This window comes from Mchenga conophoros, linkage group LG2, assembly GCF_057382185.1.
Source record: "Mchenga conophoros isolate Kocher_MC1m ecotype Shallow Benthic linkage group LG2, M_conophoros_male_GT1.1, whole genome shotgun sequence".
In the NCBI taxonomy this organism is placed as follows: Eukaryota; Metazoa; Chordata; class Actinopteri; order Cichliformes; family Cichlidae; genus Mchenga; species Mchenga conophoros.
In genome coordinates this window covers 31,326,957-31,349,654 of record NC_140527.1, presented here as the reverse complement: position 1 = coordinate 31,349,654, position 22,698 = coordinate 31,326,957, and the positions used below count along the sequence as shown (strand labels likewise).

General features: G+C 40.3%; 1 protein-coding gene and 1 long non-coding RNA gene across 44 annotated transcripts in view; one reads left to right on the top strand and one right to left on the bottom strand.

The window, feature by feature from the left end:
• The first annotated feature begins 1,861 nt into the window (after positions 1-1,861).
• Positions 1,862-5,431, top strand: LOC146582301 (uncharacterized). The gene is made up of 3 exons (XR_014894696.1): positions 1,862-2,928; positions 3,718-4,045; positions 4,356-5,431. It is a non-coding gene; the product is annotated as an uncharacterized LOC146582301 (long non-coding RNA).
• A 5,281-nt stretch (positions 5,432-10,712) lies between these two features.
• The window catches only part of LOC146582295 (protocadherin alpha-C2-like), a 213,204-nt gene continuing 201,218 nt past the window's right edge, over positions 10,713-22,698 (bottom strand). For all 43 annotated transcript variants that reach the window (XM_085294375.1, XM_085294180.1, XM_085294491.1 and 40 more), the window contains exons 3-4: positions 22,206-22,291; positions 10,713-13,747 (exon numbers count right to left, since the gene is read on the bottom strand). In XM_085294375.1, coding sequence (XP_085150501.1) covers positions 13,440-13,747; positions 22,206-22,291 — 394 coding nt within the window. In that variant the 3' untranslated portion in view covers positions 10,713-13,439. The remainder of the gene's footprint in view (positions 13,748-22,205; positions 22,292-22,698) is intronic.

The window sequence follows — 22,698 nt, the reverse complement described above, 5'->3', positions numbered from 1 at the left end:
CATCCTTCGGTGGTGGCAGAATGTTGAGTTTAGTCCGCAGAGATTTGGGAACGATCAGCCGTGTTCCTCTAAATATCAGCGGTGACTCTGCTGCCAGTTCATGTCGGACCAGGAAGTAGGGTTTGACATCATCTGGTAAGGATTTGCTTTCTTTCGGCCAGCCCGAAAGAACGATCTGTCTTAGTTTTGTTAATTCAGGACAGTCTTCACATTCAGCTTTGAAGTCCGCCAGTGGAAGCGCTGTTAGCTGAGGAGAAATTTCAGCAATCTCTGTGATCAAGTCCTGTTCAGAGTCTTCACTTGTGTTTGTGGTATGCAGGGTAACATGGGACATACAGTCAGCTATAACATTTTGGCTTCCTGGACGGTACTCTAAGTCATACTGGAAACATCAGTCTGGCTGACCAACGTGCCATCCTCATGCCAGCTCTGTTCATCCCCTTAGTACTTAACAGGGTGGTGAGGGCCTGGTGATCAGTTCTCAGAGTAAATCTACGTCCCCATATGTACATCCTCCATCTTTCGACAGCCCATACGCAGGCGAGGGCTTCTTTTTCAATTGTTGAATATTTCCTCTCAGCTGGGGACAGGGTGCGGGAACCAAAAGCAACAACCCGTTCCTCATTGTTTGAGTTCATCTAGGTCAGAACAGCTCCAAGACCAATCTGACACATCAGCGGTGATGAACGTTGGCAGATCTGGGGTCCGTTCTTCGTACCTCGCTTACTACATCCAAGATCAAATCATCGCGCTAACTTTGAGCTCGCTATTCCGGTTCTCCGAACACATCTGTTGTTGACGATTAGTATAGCTGGATGAAGTAATGTGAGATCACTGGGTGGCTTAACAGGGCTACGCATCGATAGTAGAAACATTGATCGGCAACCCTTTGATTGGTCGGCGAAAAGGTCGGTATTTTTCGGCAGCAGAGCAAGGACTCTTGATTGAGGGATTTCAGGAGTTTCAGAGTTTAATTAAAACGCAAGGGAACACTGCAAAGGCTGCAAAAGCAAGGAGAGAGGGCTGGCAGAAAGTTGCTGACAAATTAAACTCGTAAGTAATTTAATAATAACAATAATAATGGATTGGATTTATATAGCGCTTTTCAAGGCACCCAAAGCGCTTTACAATACCATTATTCATTCACTCTCACATTCACACACTGGTGGAAGCAGCTACGGTTGTAGCCACAGCTGCCCTGGGACAGACTGACAGAAGCCAGGCTGCCATATCGCGCCACCGGCCCCTCTGGCCAACACCAGTAGGCGGTAGGGTAAATTTATTATATTATATTACATTATATCCTCTTTCACATTAGAGCCACAACAGGACCCACTAGAACATGGGAACAAGTAAAAGTGAAATATAAGAATATTCTACAGAATGGTAATATTTATCACTTATATTGCTTTTAGTCTCTTGAAAAGAGACCCTGAAATAATCTGTTTGTTTATAACAGCAACCAAGAAAAGTGCAGAGCACAAAAAGACAGGTGGTGGTCCTGCACCCCCTCGTCAACAAGTTGGTTAAGTAAATAATACCCTCACGGGAAAATCGATATCTCTCTATGATCACACTGTCGCGCTGAGCTAAAGGATCCTGTCTATCCCGCAATATACGCTGAATTCTGAAAACTCTCCTTATCAATCTTGCACCTTCCGCAATGGGTGGCTCGCGTATAAGGACAGGACATGGCTGCGACAGACTTCCCAAATCCACCTTCGCTTTTATAGCCGTGGTCTCTCATCTTGATTACATGAAGTAATTTACAATTACTACTCTAAAATATGAATTACATCTGTAATAATCAAATACATGAAATAGAATGATTAACTCATTCACTGCCATTGACGTCTATAGCCGTCAATGGCAGTGAATGAGTCAATGGGTTTAACTCATTCACTGCCAATGGCTGGCAGTGAATGAGTTAATAGTACATTTCCCTTTTTTTAGGAAATGACCTGTATGTATCTGTATGGATTCAATAAAAGGATCAAGTACTGCATTATCTTTAGTTACATTGATAATATTTATTTATGGTAAAACAGTGGTAAAATATCGCTGTTGCTTTCGTATAAATGAAGCGGACATACCTGAGTGGCCGCGATCTAATCCTGTTTACATAAAGTAAGCCTGCTCCCGAGCAGGTTTATGCTTACGGATCTGTTGCTATGACAGCAAGTCCCGGATGAGCTTCGGAGAACCGAACGATCCAAGATCACGCGAAATCGTCAACAATCAAATCCAGCTAACTTACTTAGCGAGGTACGAAGAACGGACCCCTGGGTTGAAGATTGCCAGTGCTGGGCTTTTTAGTAGCATTTCCTTCAGTTTGTTGACGCTTTCATTTGCTGTATCAGTCCATTGAAGTTCAGCCGTCTGACTTGTCCGAAGTAGCTCATGAAGTGATTCAACCACAGTTGCATAGTTTGGTAGGAATTTGCTGAACCACAAAGTCAAGCCTAAGAAGGAATGAAGAGCAGCCATTTCCTTTGGTGCAGGGCCTTTGGCAATGGCAGTCAGGTGGTCTGGGCCGGGGCTCAGGCCATCCTTGGAAATGACGAGTCCCAAGAACGGAATAGATGTCTGTCCAAATTGGGGCTGGGACAACGCGTCGACGTAATCGATTACGTCGACGCAAAAAATACGTCGACGTAAAAAAATCTGCGTCGATGCTTCGTCACTTTCAAAAAAAGACATGGCGGCAGCGAGCAGCGGAATCATGAGTGAGGCAGTTGCAATCAACTTAAATCACTCCACCCGAACACGCAGTTCTACAGTATGGGGATATTTTAACAGAAAAGGAAGTGATTCAGTCGTTTGCCGGCTTTGTGAGGTGGAAATGGCCTATCATAAAAGCACGACGGCTATGCACCAGCACCTCAAACGACTGCATCCAGGAGCAGCTTCTGCAAAGGACAAACCACCGTAAGTTTTCAACTTTTTTACTAACGCTAGTTTTTACTCGTTAATTCATCCAGACACCCCCCCCCACGTGGACATACACTCGCTCATAGACACAGAGATAAACACCCAACCTCCGTAAATGCAAAACTCATTTAAGCTGTTTAGCAGTAACATATAGCAGCTGCTGTTTAGTTGTTATTGTTTTTTTGGTTTGTGGCCCATGCTGGCAAAATGAGTCGGAATGCACGCAGGCTGATTATCAGAATCGGCGAAAGACAAAAATGTGAGACAGCGAATTGGCCGCAGGAAAAATGTTAACAATGATAATGCACCACCTGCTAAACGTAGCCGTCGTGGACACTATTACAACATTGTTAAAGTGCTTGCAAAAGCAAAATGACAATGAACTCTTGATTTGTCAAATTTAATGTGTTTCATCCTATTTGAACGCTGTTTTTATACATAATGCTTCTCCAGCTTGAACTTATAGGTCAAAAGTTATGCCATCTAATGACTAGAAAGCAGTGCACCAGTAAAGGTGCCATCAGCTATGGCTGTTTAAACGTTATCTTTTCCAGCCATCATGATTACTGCATATCATATGTTCAACATTGGGGATTATTATTAACCTCTTACTGTTATGCTATGAAAGCACATGGCATAACAGTATGTGTGTGTATATCTATCTATCTATCTATCTATCTATCTCAACCAGATCCTTATCAAATTATTTTGATATTATGCTTTCCATATAATTATTTAGTAATTATTCAAATTCATCTGTGTGCTGTGTGTGATTTATGATTTCAGGAATAAACAGAAAAGTCTGGAGGACTACTGTCAGAGAAGAAGTACACCATGCACCCCCCAGGAGGTGGCTGTACTTACTGAGAGCGTCTTATCTATGATTTTAAAAGACAAGAGACCACTTGCTGTGGGTGAGGGATTCAAAGAAATGCTGACCACTTTCCAACCAGGTTACACTCTGCCGTCTAAGCGTCATTTTACAAGCATGATGAAGAGAAAGTATGAAACTTCAGTGGAGAAACTAAGGAATGAACTAAAAAAAAAAGCCACATCCAAAATCTCCCTTACCACTGATGCTTGAACAAGTCTGGTCACAGAGTCCTACTTAGGGGTAACTTGTCATTTCATTATTTGTTCAAAGACGCCATTGCTGCTGTTTGTATATTATTAATTTTTTGCTATGATTTCCTTTGTTATATTTGTTTTTCGTTAGATTAATTGATGCATCGAAAAATTAATCGCTAGATTCATCGATTAGGAAAATAATCGTTTTGCCCAGCCCTAGTCCAAATCAACTTTCGTTGAAGTTGATCTGCAGACCGACATCCTTCAGGCGTTGGGAGGACAGCCTGTAACCGTTCATCATGCTCTTCTCTGAAATGTCCATACACTATTATGTCATATTATGTCTCCTCTTTTAGGACTGTTTGCATCATCTTTTGGAAGGCAGAAGGGGCTGAAGCAAGTCCAAATGGGACTCTCGTAAACTGGAAGAGTCCTTCATGGGTTATGAATGCTGTGAGGCTTTGGCTATCAGGGTGAAGAGGCAGTTGGTGATAAGCTGAACTTAAATCAATCTGGCTAACATGTGTAGCCCCAGCCAGCTGTGCAAACAAATCCTCCATGTGAGGAAGAGGGTAACAGTCCATGATCACACTCTTGTTAGGTTCACACAGATCCACACAAAGTCTTAAGTCTCCCTTATTTTTTCTTCCAACCACTAGAGGACTCACCCATTCAGCTGCATCCACTGGTTCGATGATGCCTGCTTGGAGTAGACGTTTCAATTCAGCTGACACCTCCCGTATCTGAGTGGTAGACGCCGCAGTTTTTGACGAACCGGCTGTACTGTCTTGTTCACTTGACCTTTGTGGATGAACCCTTTAACAGCTCCGAGATGATGGGAAGAAGAAGAATCAATGTTATTCACCATGCATGTTTGTTTACTGGCTGGTGATCCTCTTGCAGGATCCTCTCCTTTGTTGATGACTTTTCCAGCAATGATATCAATGTTAAGTGCTTTATTTAAGTCCAACCCCAGAAAAGGTGATCCATCTTTAACTATGAAGAATGATCCTGGGACTTTTCTGTCATTGTTTGCAATCCTCACTGAAGCCTGTAGGCAGCCAATGACAGGCAAGTCACCTTTTGCATAAGTGACAAGCTTAACTTTCGGTTCAGTCAAAGCACAGGGTGCAAAATGTTCTTTGTAGATGGCTTCTGGAAGGATAGATACTGAAGCTCCTGTATCCACAATTAACTGCAGAACCTCAGAGTTTCCCTGTGGTGTTTCAATGTTCATTTTGCATATAATCTTATCACATGATGCAGTCATTGGTTTGTGATCATCAACACATAAAACTGTAAACTCGGGAACAACTACTTCCCTGACCACTGCTACAGCTGATTTACAAACTCTGGCGAAGTGCCCTTTTTTGTTGCGATCATGGCTCAAGAGTTGGGAGTTCGCCTTGTAATCGGAAGGTTGCCAGTTCGAGCCCCGGCTCCGACAGTCTCGATCGTTGTGTCCTTGGGCAAGACACTTGACCTGTTGCCTACTGGTGGTGGTCAGAGGGCCTGATGGCGCCAGTGTCCGCCACCCTCGCCTCTGTCAGTGCGCCCCAGGGTGGCTGTGGCTACAATGTAGCTGCCATCACCAGTGTGTGAATTTGTGTGTGAATGGGTGGATGACTGGATGTGTAAAGCGCTTTGGGGTCCCTAGTAAAGCGCTATACAAATACAGGCCATTTATTTTTACCATTTACATTTTACTTTTGCTGCTGGACAGTTTTTATCATTAGCCAGGTGTTTCTCGGATCCACATCTGAAACAATGACGCTGTTCCTCTTTATCACTTGCCTTTTTGTGCCATTCTTTAGATGTAGGTCTCCGAGCTTGAGCTGGTCGCGTTCCTCTTTTTCCCCGAAGCCGTGTGTCCTTCACCTCCACAGCTTGTACTGCAGCAGTCTGGGCTGTGGGCGCAGAAGAGAGGAGTGTAGCATTCTTGACCGCAGCCTCCACCTGAAACGCAAGTAACTACCTTGTCCAATGTAAGGTCCTCCTCCAGCAGCAATTTATCTTTAACAACACTGAGATTAGCATTAGCAACAAGCTGATCCCGAATCATTTCACCCTCCATTATTCCAAAACCACATGGCACAGCTAACGCTCTGAGGGCGGAAACATACTAGGTCACAGTTTCATCAGCCCGCTGAACTCGCTGTCTGAATGTGTGCCTGCATGCCACTACATTCACTTTAGGGGCAAAGTGGTTTTCAAGCGCAGTCATGGCGTCAGCAAACGTTGTACCTTGATTCGGCAGTGTGTAGAACAGTCGTTGTCCCTCTGGTCCCAAGCAATAATAAGACGGCTCGTCGTCTCGCCTCCGGCCATGCATCTCCCGTAGCATTTATCACTAGCATGTAGTTCTCAAAGAATTTGCGCCGAATTTGTTGCAAAAAGGGCGGTGGGCTCGGCACTGAAGCGCTCATCCTCGTCGCCAATTTGTTGAGTTTGTAATCAGGTAGCGGAGGAGAGGACAAGTCTGGGTTCAACACTTTATTTCAGCCTTTACAGCAGCACTCCATCTTTTTTACCTCTCTACTTTCTTCTTCTCCCCTCTCTCTTACCCAGCCTCATTAGCGGCACCCCTGGTCTGACAGGGTAACAGCATGTACTGCTTCCTTTATTATAGAACCTTGTAAACACAGCAATATCCACTATAAAATCCTAAATCTAAATCAAAAGCAGTCCTATACTCATGAGTCATTTAAAACTTTTCACAATAACTCTATCAAGGCATTACAATTTTTTTTATTATGTAAATTATCACAATTCAGCAAATTAGCCCATGTTGCCTCAAAACAATGTGGTCATTAAATTACACTGTATTCGAACCAATTACGCACTTATTTGTAAGGGTCTTTCAGGCTGAGACTGAGACAGAAAAAGACTGAACAGGGTGATCCAGAGGGTCAGCTCTGTTCTAGGATGTCCTCTGGACCCAGTGGAGAGAGAAAGAAATGACATAATTTAAACACAAATCAGCGTGATGAGAACTACTGATAATGAAAGTAAGCATCTTTGCGGAAAAAAAATATCTGAGGAGAACTTTTTTTATCTTAGTTTGTCCCCGGTCCCATCCGAGGAGGCGGGGTTTATGACCTATACTGTAGCCAGACACCAGTGGGCGATAGAGACATTTTATGATTATAATTTCATCAGTGTATATTGTGCTATAAATATAGTGTCAGTTATATGGCTGAAAGTTAGCATTGTTAAAATGTTATATCACGACTGAAAGTGAAAAAGAGACTTACAGATCATGGAGCTGGCCAAAGTACCACTGTCACTATAGCAGAATTATGAAATGTGCATGCTTCCTGGCAGTAGAAGGGAGTATATGGGTCAGAAGTGAGAGGCAGATGCATGCACAACAACCCCCCCCCCCCCCCCCCAAAAAAAAATAAAAAATTTAAAAAAATTAAAAAAAATTAAAAAGAATTAAAACTAAAATTAATGATATTATCTATATTAGTAGACATTGTGCTTGATTTTACACTAAATACGTGCATTTTGATCCAATCTTTTTCTTAAAATATTTTCTTTTTTTTTGTTTATTTGCTTGTTTCTGCTTGATATTCATACAATACACTAACAATAGATGGCAAATTGATCAAAAGAAAACAACCACATTTTAGGGGGGATTTTTTTATTCAATAAGAAAGAAAAAGGTAACAGCAAGTGAATAATTTAAATAATGATTTAAAATCAAAACTGAACTGAAACCCTTCAGTTGCATGAATGTTAGGAATACTAACAATTATCTTTCCATAATGAATGCCAATTTTGATTATGAGAGGAGTGAAATTTCAAATAATGTAAAAATGCCTAGCTTTATTTACCTGTCTGGTTGAATTGTGGTCAAACGTGCTGTCATGTTTTAACCAGTAGATGGCGCCTTTTACTTAGTACTCTTGCCTATGAAAAGAATGCAACACTGATGAATAAGTGGCAAGTGCAGTGGGTTATTCGTGTAGTGTTTCCCCACTATGTGTTCATATATGTTTCATATGTCCTCACTGTAAAAAAATCCTGGAAATGTCTGACATTGCCAAGATATAATACTCTATGCATTTAGGTGAAATTAACACTTTCATGCTGGACTTTCTCAAGCACTGACACGTTCTACACGCACTGCATGATGGTTAGTGAAGTCCAGCAGTTCTGTTTAAGCTCTGCACATATTTCACATATGAATTGCTTTCTGCTTCTGCATATAGCAGTAATGTTGATTATATACTCTTGCTTGTTTTTATTAGAAGGTGAATCAGGCTCCTACCCTCACAAATGTACAGAACATTGAGCACAGCTGTTGGCATATTAGCCCATTGTGTGATCTATGATTATCTGTGTCCTGTGACTGATGGGGATCAGTTATTTCCCCCCCATTATTACACTTGCAAATCGCTACAGTTTCTGATAGGAGCTCATGTAATGTTTATATGCTTTTTATGGTAAATGGTAAATGGCCTGTATTTATATAGCGCTTTACTAGTCCCTAAGGACCTCAAAGCGCTTTACACATCCAATCATCCACCCATTCACACACACAGGTGATGGCAAGCTACATTGTAGCCACAGTCACCCCGGGGCACACTGACAGAGGCGAGGCTGCCGGACACTGGCGCCACCAGGCCCTCTGACCACCACCAGTAGGCAACGGGTGAAGTATCTTGCCCAAGGACACAACGACCGAGACTGTCCAAGCCGGGGCTCGAACCGGCAACCTTCCGATTACAAGGCAAACTCCCAACTCTTGAGCTCATTTTATGAGATTCAGTGCTGGCCCTGGATGACTGATTTTGACTTGTGGTCTGTGCATGTGAGCCATGTGTAAGGTGCAGGACTGAAGGATAAATAAATTAAATTAAAGTAAAAGGGTAAATGCTGTGAGAAACACAGCCCATTAAGGACAAATTGCAACTTGGGTGCTATAAATGTTTCAGCTACCAATAAGCCCTTCAAGATCATTTGTCTTAATCAGGCTGAAATTTTTTTCCTAATTCTCAACCTACTGTCTAATCCAGTTTCCTTAACTCTTTTGCACTTTCTCAGAGGAACTGCCTTTCCAAGTTATAACTTGTATCTCTGTTTTTGCCACAGGCCAAAATTATTCCTCATATTAATCTCACTATCTTAACTCAAGTCACTCAATTTTGCTTCCTTGACAGGATGATTTTCCTGAGTCACTGCAGTTTCAGTGCACATTTATATGGCATTTCGTTTCTGTTATGTTTTTGACATTTTTTTGTTCTGGCCTTCATCCATTAGTTCCTTACATGTCCTAAAAAATATTGTGTAGTCTGTGTTTATGTTGTGTTTTAATTTGTTCACATTTGTGTCTGAAAGGTACAGTGTGTAAATAGTGTCAGCAAGTGGCCCTCTGTTGTGCTTCTTTCTGTTTGCTATGTCATGATATATATCCATATTCATTAGCCAGAGATTCACTGCTCTGCAGACCAAACACTGTGGGCTACTTTTCTGCAACCAATCCAATTGTTTTGTTTGCTAATTTGTTTGTATACCTCAAATGAGCTAAAATATACAAATACCACAACATATCTTGTAAATCCTCATGGGAATGTGTTACTGTAGGGATTTTGAATGTGTGGGCGTAGGTCTTTTGGTTAAAGTGTTTTCTTATCTGTTGTTCCTGTTAGAAAAGGAATTTGAGATACTGTATTGAATCTTCAAATCAGTAGCTATAGTCATTTGTGAAATGCTGTCTGTGGCATATAAAAGGACACACCCATCCAGGGCACCCTGCTGTTTCAACCCTCCTGTGCTTGCTAAGTATATAAGGCTGTTGCTATAGAGACTATTCCCCAAATAGCCGTAACCATGGAAACTGTCTCCAGGAGAGAATGAAATAAAGAAACGGATGTTGCATCTTTGCAAGCATTTTTTTTAAACATGAACTCTTGAACCTCTCTCATCACAGTCTCCCCTCTTTGGATGAAAACTGGAAAGAAGGAGACTTTATTAGCATTAGTATTGGGCTATTAACTCAGCATTGAAAATGTCTTACATTTTGTTCAACCGAGACTACAGATAAAAGCAAAGTAGGAAATTTGATTTTTTTAAACAGTCTAAAGTAGGAAACTATTGAATTTCCTGACAAACTGGATAAATGTATTGATTATCAATGCGGCATTTTATCTAGGCCAGAATGAGTAATGGCTCACTACTGTGTAGGTGTTTCGACAAACTCACACACTGGGATACATCAAATCTACTTAGCCACTCTATTAAATTATGGTGCATCTGGAAGCTTACTTTCACATGGGACCATTTGGATCATCTGTGACCATGCTTTTAATGAGGAGAAATTAGGCACCCAAACTAAGTACCTCAATGTGCTTGTCTTTCATCTCTGCAGGGAACAAGTCTTTGTACCTGACTGCATGTCAGTTCAGAGAAAGAAGGATGTGAGCATGTGTGACAGAGAAGAGCTGCCTGCAGATATTTTGTTCGCCATGCCCTCTGTAAGGAGATGCACTTGTTTTCTATATTGCCTGCCAAAAAATTGTAATTGTAAAGGCAACTTTTAAATAGGTGTAGTATTTTAAACGTGCACATGAACTGGGTGCTAAAAAATAGATTTTTTTCCCCTTAAAACCTGAAATAGATTTAGTCACTATTTAATTGGCCTTCAAATGGCAGGGGAAAAGCACAGAGCTATCTCTCTCACACACACAAGACAATATATTCACATGTATTTTAATAAAGCAAATTTTATTAGTGATTTATAAACCAAACACATTACCACTGTATCCATTTATGGAAAATAAAAAGTCAAAAAAATAAATGAAGTAAATGAAATTCACTACGTCACTGTCACAGTTGATGAGAGGGTGTACAAAAAAGGGTTTTACAACAGATCTTGGCTGATCCAATCAGAACAGCACATAGCCACCATAATTCACCACCATACATTGGAAAAGAATGACAGCATGAACACTCACTAAACACAAGCATACACTACATATATCCTTTTATTTTTTACACTGGATTTTTTTCTCTTTTTTATTTTTTAAGAGTGAAAGGGAAGTGATAGCTCATCATAGGATCATACATATTTCAGTTACAATAATACAGTGTTAGTTAGGTCATCATGTCAAAGCCAGACACAGAGTGATTTTTTTTTCTTTTTTTTCTTGCTTTGTTTGTTCTCCAAAACAAAATTATCATTGGTGAAAGAAAAATAATGAACTTGCGTTGAAAGGTATCACACTATAGCATTTACAAATATCTAAAGAGGTTTAGTGGATGCCATACAACATCTGTGGAGCGTGAAGATTTTAGTACATCGATGTTTGGCAGAGACAGAAGTACATACAAATATCTCCTGTGCGAGTAATGAAGAAAAATGATAATACAAAAGAATAAAATCATAGCCATCTATCTATTTATATATATATTTCTCTATATAGTATGTGTTTCCTTAGAGCAGTACATGCAGCAGCCACTTAATGGAGTGACGTCATACTGAGCCGCAAAACTCTGGGGATGTGGCAACAAGTTACAGGCAGGGGGAGGGAAACCAACAGAAGCAGGCCTTGAGGCTAGTGTGTGTGCCCCTACTTCAAAACCTCTTGAGAGAGGATTGGTGGGATATAGCTCTGGGATCGGAGTCCTTAGTTGCCCATATTCTTATCAAGTTTCAATTGCTAATGTAGAGGCAATCTAGTCTACGCTACATTTACAGCGTACATACAAGCTAATATGTGAACAATCAGCTGGAGAACTTCTCTTGTACATGGAGAGGGAGGGCCAGCCCACGGCACCTGTCTCCTCACTCTATCCCAGTCCTCCAGGGTCCCTGTAATCAGCCTCATCCCACCTGGTCCTCTCTCATTAGTGGCTACAAACAGGAAATGAACCACATAGTGTATTATTCACAAGTTAAAAGCGCTGAACCGTTTTGCACTTAAGAAACATCTGACAAGAGTTCAGGGCATAGCCCCTCTCCCCAACTGGGTTTCCCCAGGCCTCATCCACATTACTCCATGCTGCTCTCAGCAGCACACCACAATGTTCAGAACGGGCCACTCCCAGGACTGATCCTGGGCAGGGGGTTAGAGTGGGGATTAGGGTCAGTGTTTGAGGGTAAATGGTGATGGGTATGTCAAGCAAAAATAATTTAAAGCTATGAAGAAAAAAAGAGTATGTTATAATGAATCTCTTCAGAAAATGAATGAAAACATAACATGTTTACAAACTTCATTGTCACAAAAAAAGGCGGTTTGGGCAGGAGAAGATGGCTCCTGGCAGCATGGGGCAAGTACAAGCAGGTGAGCATTTGTAAACTCAAGGTATTGGGTAAGGACTGGTTGCTACCAAACATTCAAAGCAGAAAGCATTAGGCTTTTGCTGCAGCGGGGGAGGAAAGATGGTGTTATCAAAGACTCTCCTGATGAACTCAAAGTTTTCATTAGAGTCCACTGACTCAGCATGGAGTCATGTGCCAGCCCTGCTGGACTCTCCCCTTGGTGATACTCAGGAGAATCTGAGGTGTCTTCTCTCCATCTTTCCAGTGTTCTCTGCATTCCTCAGTTGGGGTTCTGGCGGAAGATGTGTTCTTTCAATGCAGTGAGCAAATACAGAGTGATTGCAAATCATGCTGCATCAATCCTGAGAGAGTTGATGTGCACCTCATAGGCAACTGTGCAGGGCAAAAAGCTTGCAGTGTCTGGTTTCAAGCACTTTTCTTTTATGCCAGCTGTTTTTTGCTCCCTCTCTCTTAGTGTCAAGTGCTTTCTGTGTCCACTTTTTCATGATAAGTTTGTGTTTGCATGTTTGAATATGTGAGCATGCGTATGTGCATGTGGTTTCATTGAGATCTCAGGAAACACTGTTGGTAATTACCAGAGGAATCTGCAGCAGTTTCTTGTTAGCCTTAATTTAGGTGACTCTCGCCCATGATATTTACAAGTAGAGTGTGTCCAGCTCCAGACTGCAGAAATCTGTCTCAGTCTTTTTTTTTTGTTTCTTCTTTTCCTTTGCTGGCACAGCTTTTAGTTGTTCTCGTAAAAGCATCTCATCTCCTCTGAGAGAGAGAGAGAGAGGGAGTGATTTATACACTTTAGTTTGGATGGGGTAAGACAGAGGTGCCAATAAGCCCAGTGGGTTAAAGGATGTCGTGAGTTGACTTGGGGTGTGTAGGCACATAGGGGTGTGGGGAAAACGCTATAATTTTATTAGGTATTGTATTATTTGTTCAATCAAGGCAAGATCTGTAATTTACCACAATCAGGAACTGAAGGTAAAATAAATCTTGAAAAGGCCAGGTTCACAAAGGAGAGAGATTTTTAAATTAATATTATGATCAAAATGTGAAATTAGGAAATAGTTTTACAATGTATTTTTCCCAGTGGACTTAAGTTGATACCTCTGTTTTAACAACACCCTTTTCTACTTTGTAGTTTTAATTCTCTTCTCATCTACTCATCTCCATCATCTTTTCCTTTATCCTTCTTGTCTTTCTTTTCCTTCTTCTTCTTCTTTTTCTTCTTGGCCTCCTCTTTCTTTCCAAAGGTAATGAAATCACTCTTGTCGTCCTCGCCTCCTTGGTTTTGTCTGATAGATATTATGGCAGGGGAGCCAGGGATAATGAAGGCTTCTGGGGGAACTTCTCCAGGTTTTAGGTGTTGTGGAGGTGCACCTGGACCACCGGGGCCATAGCGAAAGTGCCAGCTGTTGCTGTCTACGCCAGCACCCATCGGGGGCGAAACCTCTCCTCCTTCACCATCTGAAAGAAAAGAAAAGATGGAATAATAGTTTATATCACGTTTCTTTTTTTCTTGAAATGACTCAGTGGTGGCTGTGTGCTACTATAGCACTGTACGTTTACTACCAAAAAAAAAAAAATAATGGTAAACTATGGTGGTATTTTATGGTCATCCTTTCCATTATTCTGTGTCCTTCAAATGTTTTCATGTCATCAGATTTATATTTTTGATTCTTAATTTCTTAAAGATATCAGATAAAAGTAATCATTTTAGCTTATAAAGCATGCCTATAAGAGGCAATCACTGTGTAATCTGCTACTGCAAAGTAAATGAAAAGCACAGGGAAAATCTGTCCTTCACATTCATATACATTAATCAGATTTACTAGGTTAAAAGTCCAAATGCAGTTAAATGTCAATGATCTCCACAGCAGTCAATGAAAAAAAAAATTATCAGTACATAATTATTGGTAACAACAGACATGACATGATATAAAAGGTGGGAAGTGGTTGAACTTTGTGGGAGGTTTAAAGAAAGAAAATATAAAGTGGGCAGTAAATCAAAATCTCCCTACCTATCCAAGCTAATATGACTTTAATTACTATGTTAAAAGCTGAGAAAGGTCTTGAACTGAAGCTGTGAGAGGAATTTACCTTGGAGAAACATTTCAATTTTATTAGATAATGTATTAGCTGCTGCAGCCAGCTCTTGGGTTATACACTGCACTGCTAGAAATGGTAGCATGTTTATGAATGGATGCAGACATAACACACCATTATTCAGTCACAAACAGCTGTATTTCGAAAGGCCTGGACAGCCAGCCTGACAATGCTTCAATGCATGATCACATCCTTACTTAGTTGGTTGGTACTTTGTTATTGCACAGAACATGATAACATAAGGCACAGTCACTTTGGTTCTTTCCTCACAGAAATTACCTACTTGCCACACTTGCTTTTCATATTCCTTATATTACTCTGACTCCTTTTCTGTGTTCTTTGCAAAGAGGAGATAAACTGAACACGGCTCTATTCAACCAAAAGTAACAGAGTCTGGGAAAAGAAGTGTGACCTCATGCAGTACCCAGAGTAAAGAATACCAGCTTCCAAAATTATCTTATTCTTTTATTACCTACTGAGCTTTCATGTTACACACTATGTCTTAATTTTTTTTTATTTCAAGTCAAATGTCAGCCTAAATACAAACATGAAAGGCTTTGTTTTTGTGGCAGTTCTATAACTATTACAGAAAGCACTCAACAGCACTCACTGTTTGGTAATTTCCTGACATTTAAATTTGCTTTGTGGCGTTTCAGTGCCTAATACAGAGGCCTAATGCACAGGCCAGAGGAGATGCACAAACACATGGGAGGTTCGACTGAGGCAGCGAAAGAAAATTGTTGTTCTTTGGTAAAAATGTGTCTTACCAAAGTAAGACCTGAGAGGCCTGCAGGGCCATAACATTAATCTGCTGTTGAAAACGTAATACTAAGCCAGTGTGACAGAAAACTTTTAAATACACTAAATATAACTTTTTAATTATGATTATTATGAATATCTTGTGTAGTTAAAAAAGAACCTCAGACATAAAAACATAATTTTCACTTCATGAATGTAACAGTAGATGTGAGCAAAGGCAGAACTGGGGGAACTGTTTCAATAAATCCGGATAACCCACATAAACATTACATTGATAGGAATTATAGTGGCTATAGTGAAAGAGTGATACACCCAAACTCTCGGGTTCCATCAAGTTGAAGAATAATAAACTAAATCCAATTCTTATGTTCTATTTAATTTAAAAAAAAAAATGTCTTCGTTGTTTCTTAGACTTGTTCCCTCCTTTAAACTTATTAGTTGGGATGAGATGTGTCCCGCTGATTGAGGCGGGTACTCCTCTAAAGCTTGTCTTGTTGGGAAACTGCCCAAGCTGAATCAGAAAACAGGATTTTTTTTTCAAATTTGAATAATAGCTGACATGATTAGGTGGAATAGAGAAACTACCAGGCACCTACTAACAATCGGTTCAACATTTCAATAATTTTCAAGCGAAACAAATAAGCAATTTAAAGTTTTACCTTCTCCAGTGTAAACACTTGCATATTCATTTGCACTTTATTACACTGCAATTTGAATATATGTGTTTTAGACAGTTGGTTGGGCTTTAAGAAACAATGAATAGTAATACACTAAAAAAAATAAAAAAAATAATCATTGAAATAAAAATGAAAATAATTAAGTGGGCCATGTATTTGCATCATTCCCCATTGCTATAGCCCGCAAATATCATGCTTTCATTGACTGTGACAACACAGCTGTAAGAGCTATAGAGAGAAGGCTGAACTTGACAAAGAGACTGAGAAGATCAGGGCAGACAGGCTTTCTCTAAATGTAGACTGAGAGACAGAAAAAGTCACATTCATTAAGATGACAGCCTTTCTCCCATGGATAAGCCCTTATCCCTTTCCCCCCAGCAGAAATATAAGACTAATTTTATAATCGCAAAAGCAGAGGAGAAACAAAGAAAAGAAAAACTGAAGCACTAAATGAAAATGCATAACACTGAAATACTGGCAAAGCTTTGCTCTAAAGTGTCCAGTCTCTTGCCTCTAAGAAATTACCTGTCTAATTCAATGTGTGAACTTGATGAGACAGCAGTGCCTCCATGCAAAGTTACAATCATAAACGGAATAACACCCTGGAGAGTGATGAGTCATGCTGGGAGCATGCAGATGGGAAACAGTAAGGCTGAGTAGAGTGACACTAATAAAAAAAGACACTGTGTTATGCGGGATTATAGGGATGTGGGGTCAAGTGAGACTATAGTCTGGTCATGATCGGCTCTGGTGCAACTAAAAAGGTAATATCATAACAGAATCCCAACTCTGTAAGGCTCATGGGTCATTTTGATGTTACTAACTACAGTAGACAGTGATGTGTATTAGATCTGAGATGTAACTGCACATCTGTCACTTTTATATTTAGCACTTTGATGTGCTAAATATAAAAGTGCTTGTATGTCTCTTCATTCCATCTTCTTTGTATCTTTTACTTCACAGTGGTGACACACTCGCCTCACTCAACACTGATCTCAACATTATTGCATCAATATTAAATGCTCATGTTTTTCGCACACTAAAACTCCACACCCTCTTTCCTCTGTCTATCTCTCATTTCCCCTGACCTTTCAACTAATGTAGCATGGAAATTTAGTCATCCAACTGCCATCCCTCCAGTTAATGACAAGAGTCTTAATCAAGTCTAACAGTGTTTATAGTAACATCAATGTGATTGGGTATTAAACAGTTTGTCCATCAGTGATAACTACCATGCACATTAGAGATGAAGATGTTCATGTATTTCATAGTTATGACTATTGCCCCTGTCTGAAAACCTCCTGCCTTTGCACTGCTAGAAAGATACAAGCCACTCCAATTAATAATTTTGGATTAGCAGTCTGGGTTACTGTCAGTGCTCTCCTGAGCTGATCTCTGGAGTCCCCAGTCGTGCTTCTCTGCATGCAAATGTCCCATTGCTCCCCCTGTGCAGCCAAAGGTTTTCACAGCCACTCAAATCACCCCAGCTCCATTTTGCCACATCTACTTTATTCATCCGCTTGTCCTGCCTTACCATCGGCCACTCGGGCAGAAGCGCAGTGGAGCGCAGTGCAGCGTTACATAACGAGCTGAGAAGCAAGAGGAGGAGGAAGAAAAAGGAGCCAGAATGTGCAAGGATGGATGCAGATATGAAGCACTCACCACCAAAACGGAGGGTGGGAGCAGAGAAAAAAATGTATTAAAAGATCCTCAAGGTGCATTTTGTTTTGCTTTTACCATACTGCAGTGGGACCACACCCTTTTCTAAAATAGCACCAGTCTCTGTTACTGTTCTGTGCTGAGCATTGAGTGTGTGTACATTTTAATAAAAACAAAATGTGATAATACCGTATACCTAAAAGCCTAATTCTAATTCATGCATCCAGTTTTTTTTACTGCCTTTGTGTTGATAGAAGAATACATTTGGGTGGCTGAATAAATCACCACACATTCTAAACTGTGCTGACGGCAAATGAAATAAGGATACAGCTAAGGGTAAAAATACTATGCAGCTGCAGGTGTTTGCAGGTATTCAACGACAATTATGCATTAATATGCAGTATGTATGTGTCTGGATGTGTCTGTTTGGGTTTCATGCCAGACTGATCACCTTGCTATTTGCTCCCACCTAGATCATGTGGCAGATGGTGGACACAAGTCCCCAGAGACAGGGTTTAAATTTAATGTAAAATGACAATAATTTTCAGTGTATGAGTAGAAGTTTGAGACATTCCTATTTGTCTGTATAGGGTTTATGTAGCCATGCAGGTGCTATAACAACAACATTTAGAAAGTGGAGATCGATTTATTCTCCAGAGAGAGGGAGAAAAGTAAGAGAACTGGCAAGATATTTAAATATGGGATGGAATAAAAGAACAGACTGACAATAAAGGAAAGTAAATATCTGAGCTAGGAATAGAAGGCAGATGGTGAGTAGAAATTCTGAAACAGTCCCACATAGCTTCTAGACTGTTCTACCTTACCTTTAATCTGACACACACACACACACACACACACACACACACACACACACACACACACACACACACACACACACACACACACACACACACACACACACACACACACATTAGATACACCTTAAAATAGTTCTTCTTACAGTGTTATGGCATGCCACCTTTCAGTCCCCAACTCCCAAGGCCATATGTTTTTTTAATCCAAAAATCTGCAGAACAAAGGAGTCTAGCCTAATTTTATGGTCAGTATAATACCATCAGCAAATTTCCTATTTTTCATACTAAACTCATATTAAGTCAACTTAGTTTCACTACATATTTTTCTCTGATTATTATATTATAGTTTTAAGACCACTCACTTAACCAAAAAACTGCATCAAGAAATTATGACACGTGGCCTTGAATTTGACCATTAGTCTGTCGGAAAGTCTTCTTTACCTACCACCTATGCAAATGCACACTTCCTTTCAAATGAGACTGACTAACGAAGTGAATGTAAATGACGATTTTATGCTCCTATTTTCTGGAGAGCAATTATAGGATTAAGGGAAGAGGCACTAAATGAGTATAATGCAGCATCTCTCTAAACTGTCTCCCTCAGAGTTGTCCTTTTTACTTTACTCTTCAGTTAATTGTTGCCACTGTAGTTGGTCACTATTAAGTCTAAAACATTTTTCTGTTCCTCTGTGTATATGGGACATTTCAGTTTGCATGCAAGATCTAGCGTAATACAGAAAACACAAAACCTGCATCCACCTCTGCAGTACACCACCGCCCCAATGAATGTAGGTCACCCTCCTCACTCCAACTCTCACTATCTAAACATATCCTTTCTCCTTTAACTCTCTCGTTCCCTTTTGCTCATGGAGATTTCACCTCCTCCCACTGCCCTTCACCTGATGCTACAGGGTGCTTTTTTCCTTTGCCCCCAGCGTGCTTTCTCTTCTCCATTATCTTTTGTCCCATACCATATGTTTGCACCCCCTCCCCCCAAACATAACAGCTCTCCCCACCTTCCTGCCTGCCCTGCCAATATTAGCAGCCATGAATGGTTGCTATGGAAACTACATCCTCCAGTGAAGCAGTAGGACATAAGAAGGAGTCATGGTGACAGTGCTTATGGTGATGGAAAATAATACTGGGATCACTCTGTCTCCCAGCAACATGAGACTCATATTTCTTTCTCACTTCTTCTCAATCATTCTGATCCTGCCTTCATCTTCACCTTGTCTGTTATTGTCTGATAGGATTTTTATTTCAAACCCTTTGCATTACAACCTACCCATCTCCTTCCCATCACCCTTGCTGCAGTGCTGTGCAGCTCTCTGTGCAGTCCCAATGAGTGCTTGGTTTAGTGACTAAGCTGTGATATAGACGGGGGCAGGAGACAAAGACCGAGAAGGAATGGACAAAGGAGAGGAAGAGGGAGAGTTACGCACCAAGCAGAACCCTGATTTCATTAATATGGGCCTGTTAATCTGGGCGTGGGCTATTCTCCATCTGTCACAGCAGGAGCAGCACACAAAGCAGGCAGCCAAAACACACTTAGAAGCACAGCCAAGGACTCACAGACACATTCACATACACATGAAAACACAAGACAACAAAACAGACACACAAATTGATACCGCTTTGCAAATCCGTATATACTAAATAAAAAAGAAAAAAACAGGGGCGCTGTCGGCTGTCCCTCTGCGTCTCACACTGGAGCAATGAAACAGACTTTGCGGTAGAACAGCATCCTTTACTTTCACCACCCAAAATATTCTCTTAACAATCAACTCTAAAGCTGGCCTAACAAACATGATTTTTATTATAAACAGTACAGCCTATGACAGGCCACATTTAATCCTTATCTCACATTGTCTCATTTCTGAGATATTATAAACAGAATCAACAGGAAAGTAAAAACACGAATCATTTTCATTATTTTCCTCCACTAAAACAAAATGTTTTTAATATTATCTGACATTTTTATCCCTGAATTATTCCTCTCTTTTCTATCTCGCAGGTTTTTAAGTGCCAGCAGGCTGTAAGTCCTCAGCCAAGGCAAGAAATCGATGGCACAGCGGAGGAGGATGTGCATACATGTGTGGATAGGAAGAAACAGTAGTCTCTGTGTGGGTAGTTTGTCTGCCTGCTGAGCCCACCGCCTCCTGTCTATAAAAGATACCAGGCCATGCCAGCTCCACATTCTTAATTACTACAAATCACCTCTTTATCTAAATCTAATTGCAATTTCATCCTTGCTACAACCTTCTTAATGTACATATGTCAGTCTCATTTGTTCGCCTGTCTTCACTTGCACTTTTTTCCACTATTTCTCTATTTAACTCCTAATCTTTTTGGATCCCATGATCATGACAAAAGTCAAGAGTTCACAACTGAAATCCCTCTGTTGAGGGTGCTAATTCTGTCTTCTAAATTTTAGTTATGGGCACTGGAAATGCACTGCGATTGGCATTACAATGCCTGTAAGAGCTCACATAAAAGCTGTCATTTAGCATTTTTGTTTTCGTGCTGTCACTGTTTGCAGGAATTGTTTCCCTATAATCTTCTTTGCAGTATTTCATTGAATAATTAACAAGGTCTTTTTCACCCTAATGAAGGCCAGATATTAAAAATGTATAATTTCCTGTTTTCTGTAAGTAAAAGGACTTCTATCTTTGAGTGGAACACTCTATTGTCATAATTGTTTAGCACATTAAGGATAAATCCCTAACTTTATGAGTCACAATGGCATAGTGGCCCTTTTGAGGCTTTTTCACTCTTGCAGGATCTGCATAATACCTGACAACAACAATAGATGACTTGCATATGATTGCATTCAGTGCAAGCAACAATGTACAGATACAATCTGATTTTTTTTATCTCAATTTTAAAAGATTACAAATGCATTTAAATATTGAAAAATGCTATTACATTTAGCTCATCCCTAATCCACATTTAAAGGAGGATGACTGTAATCATTTATAATTACGCTTCACTAATGTGTTTATGTTAATGTTTGTCCTCTGTGAATCAGTAGCTTGTGCTTCCCCAAACATCTTGCTGATAATTCAATCAGCTATTGTCACTTTCACTTCCTCTCCTTCTCTAAATTTTTTTCTCTTCCTGCTACAAGAGAGCAGAGATATCCATCTCCACCTACCTAGCACATGTCATTTCCTTTCCCTTTGGCAGCAGGAAGCGGTAGGAGATGGTCAGGCAGTCTCGTAGATGGTATCTCTGTCTTGATCGTTTTATTACAGTCCTGTATTTGATAACCACTGTACACACTCCTTGATAAGCTTTAAATGATGTGCTGTTGTTGGTGTATGACAATCTTAACTGCATGTTGTAATAGGAAAAATTCTAGTTTATTGTCACATTTATATTTAGGTGCTTAGAATTTCATTTTTAGAATTTTGTATAATCTTTTATTTTTTAGGTGAAGGACACATGTGTATCAATATGACCTGGTGTAACTGCTTAGCTATGCTCAACTGCTATGCTCAAGACCAGCCCAGGTGCTTCCTGTAGAAAGATAGTCCGAGTCCTCCCTGCCCAGCAACAACCTGAGTCGGATAAGCAACTGTCGTAACTGAAGAGATACAGAGAGTTGTTTTGTCAAGGTATAAAAGAGGAGCTGAGACGTCCCAAGGACAGAGCTCTCGTGACTGTAGAACTGGGATGTTTGCATTGCATACTTTATTAACAGAAATTTCCATCATAACTGTATGAACCTGTGTCAAGAATTGTGCTTAACACAGAATCATTGAGCATTGTTTTAGACTTTCTGGACTAAACTAGCACTATGTGTATCATGGAAACCTCCCAGTATATGTATATTTAATTTTTAATCTTTAGCCAGAGGTATAATTAACTGTGCTTATTCTAGGTGGAAGTAGCTTGAGAGATTCTTACCAGCAGCACTGGAAGCAGTGGGCCAGTTCTGAACCAGAACCCCCTGGGCTCCCTGCATTACTGAGGACTCCTCCATATGCACTGAACTGAAACACACACACACACACACACACACACACACACACACACACACACACACACACACACACACACACACACACACATCAGCATATTAAAGATCACAAAAGTATTTTTGCACACATATTATAAACAATATCCATTAAGATAAGTTTTTTCTAATAGTATGTTAAGATTTCACATCTGAATTTCACAGCCCAAGGTATGGATTCAAAATCCAGTTTTCCTATCTCCATATGTTTCTTTTAATACACACTATAATAACAGTGGGGGTTGGTTAATGGTGCAGAAATCCCAGAACAGCTTCATTCAGATTAAGATTAAAGTAGTTACTCTACATTTTCCCAACATTTTCTGGATTATGGATTACAGAGGGCTGTTCTTACATTTTCACACCAACTCTGTGGGACTCCAA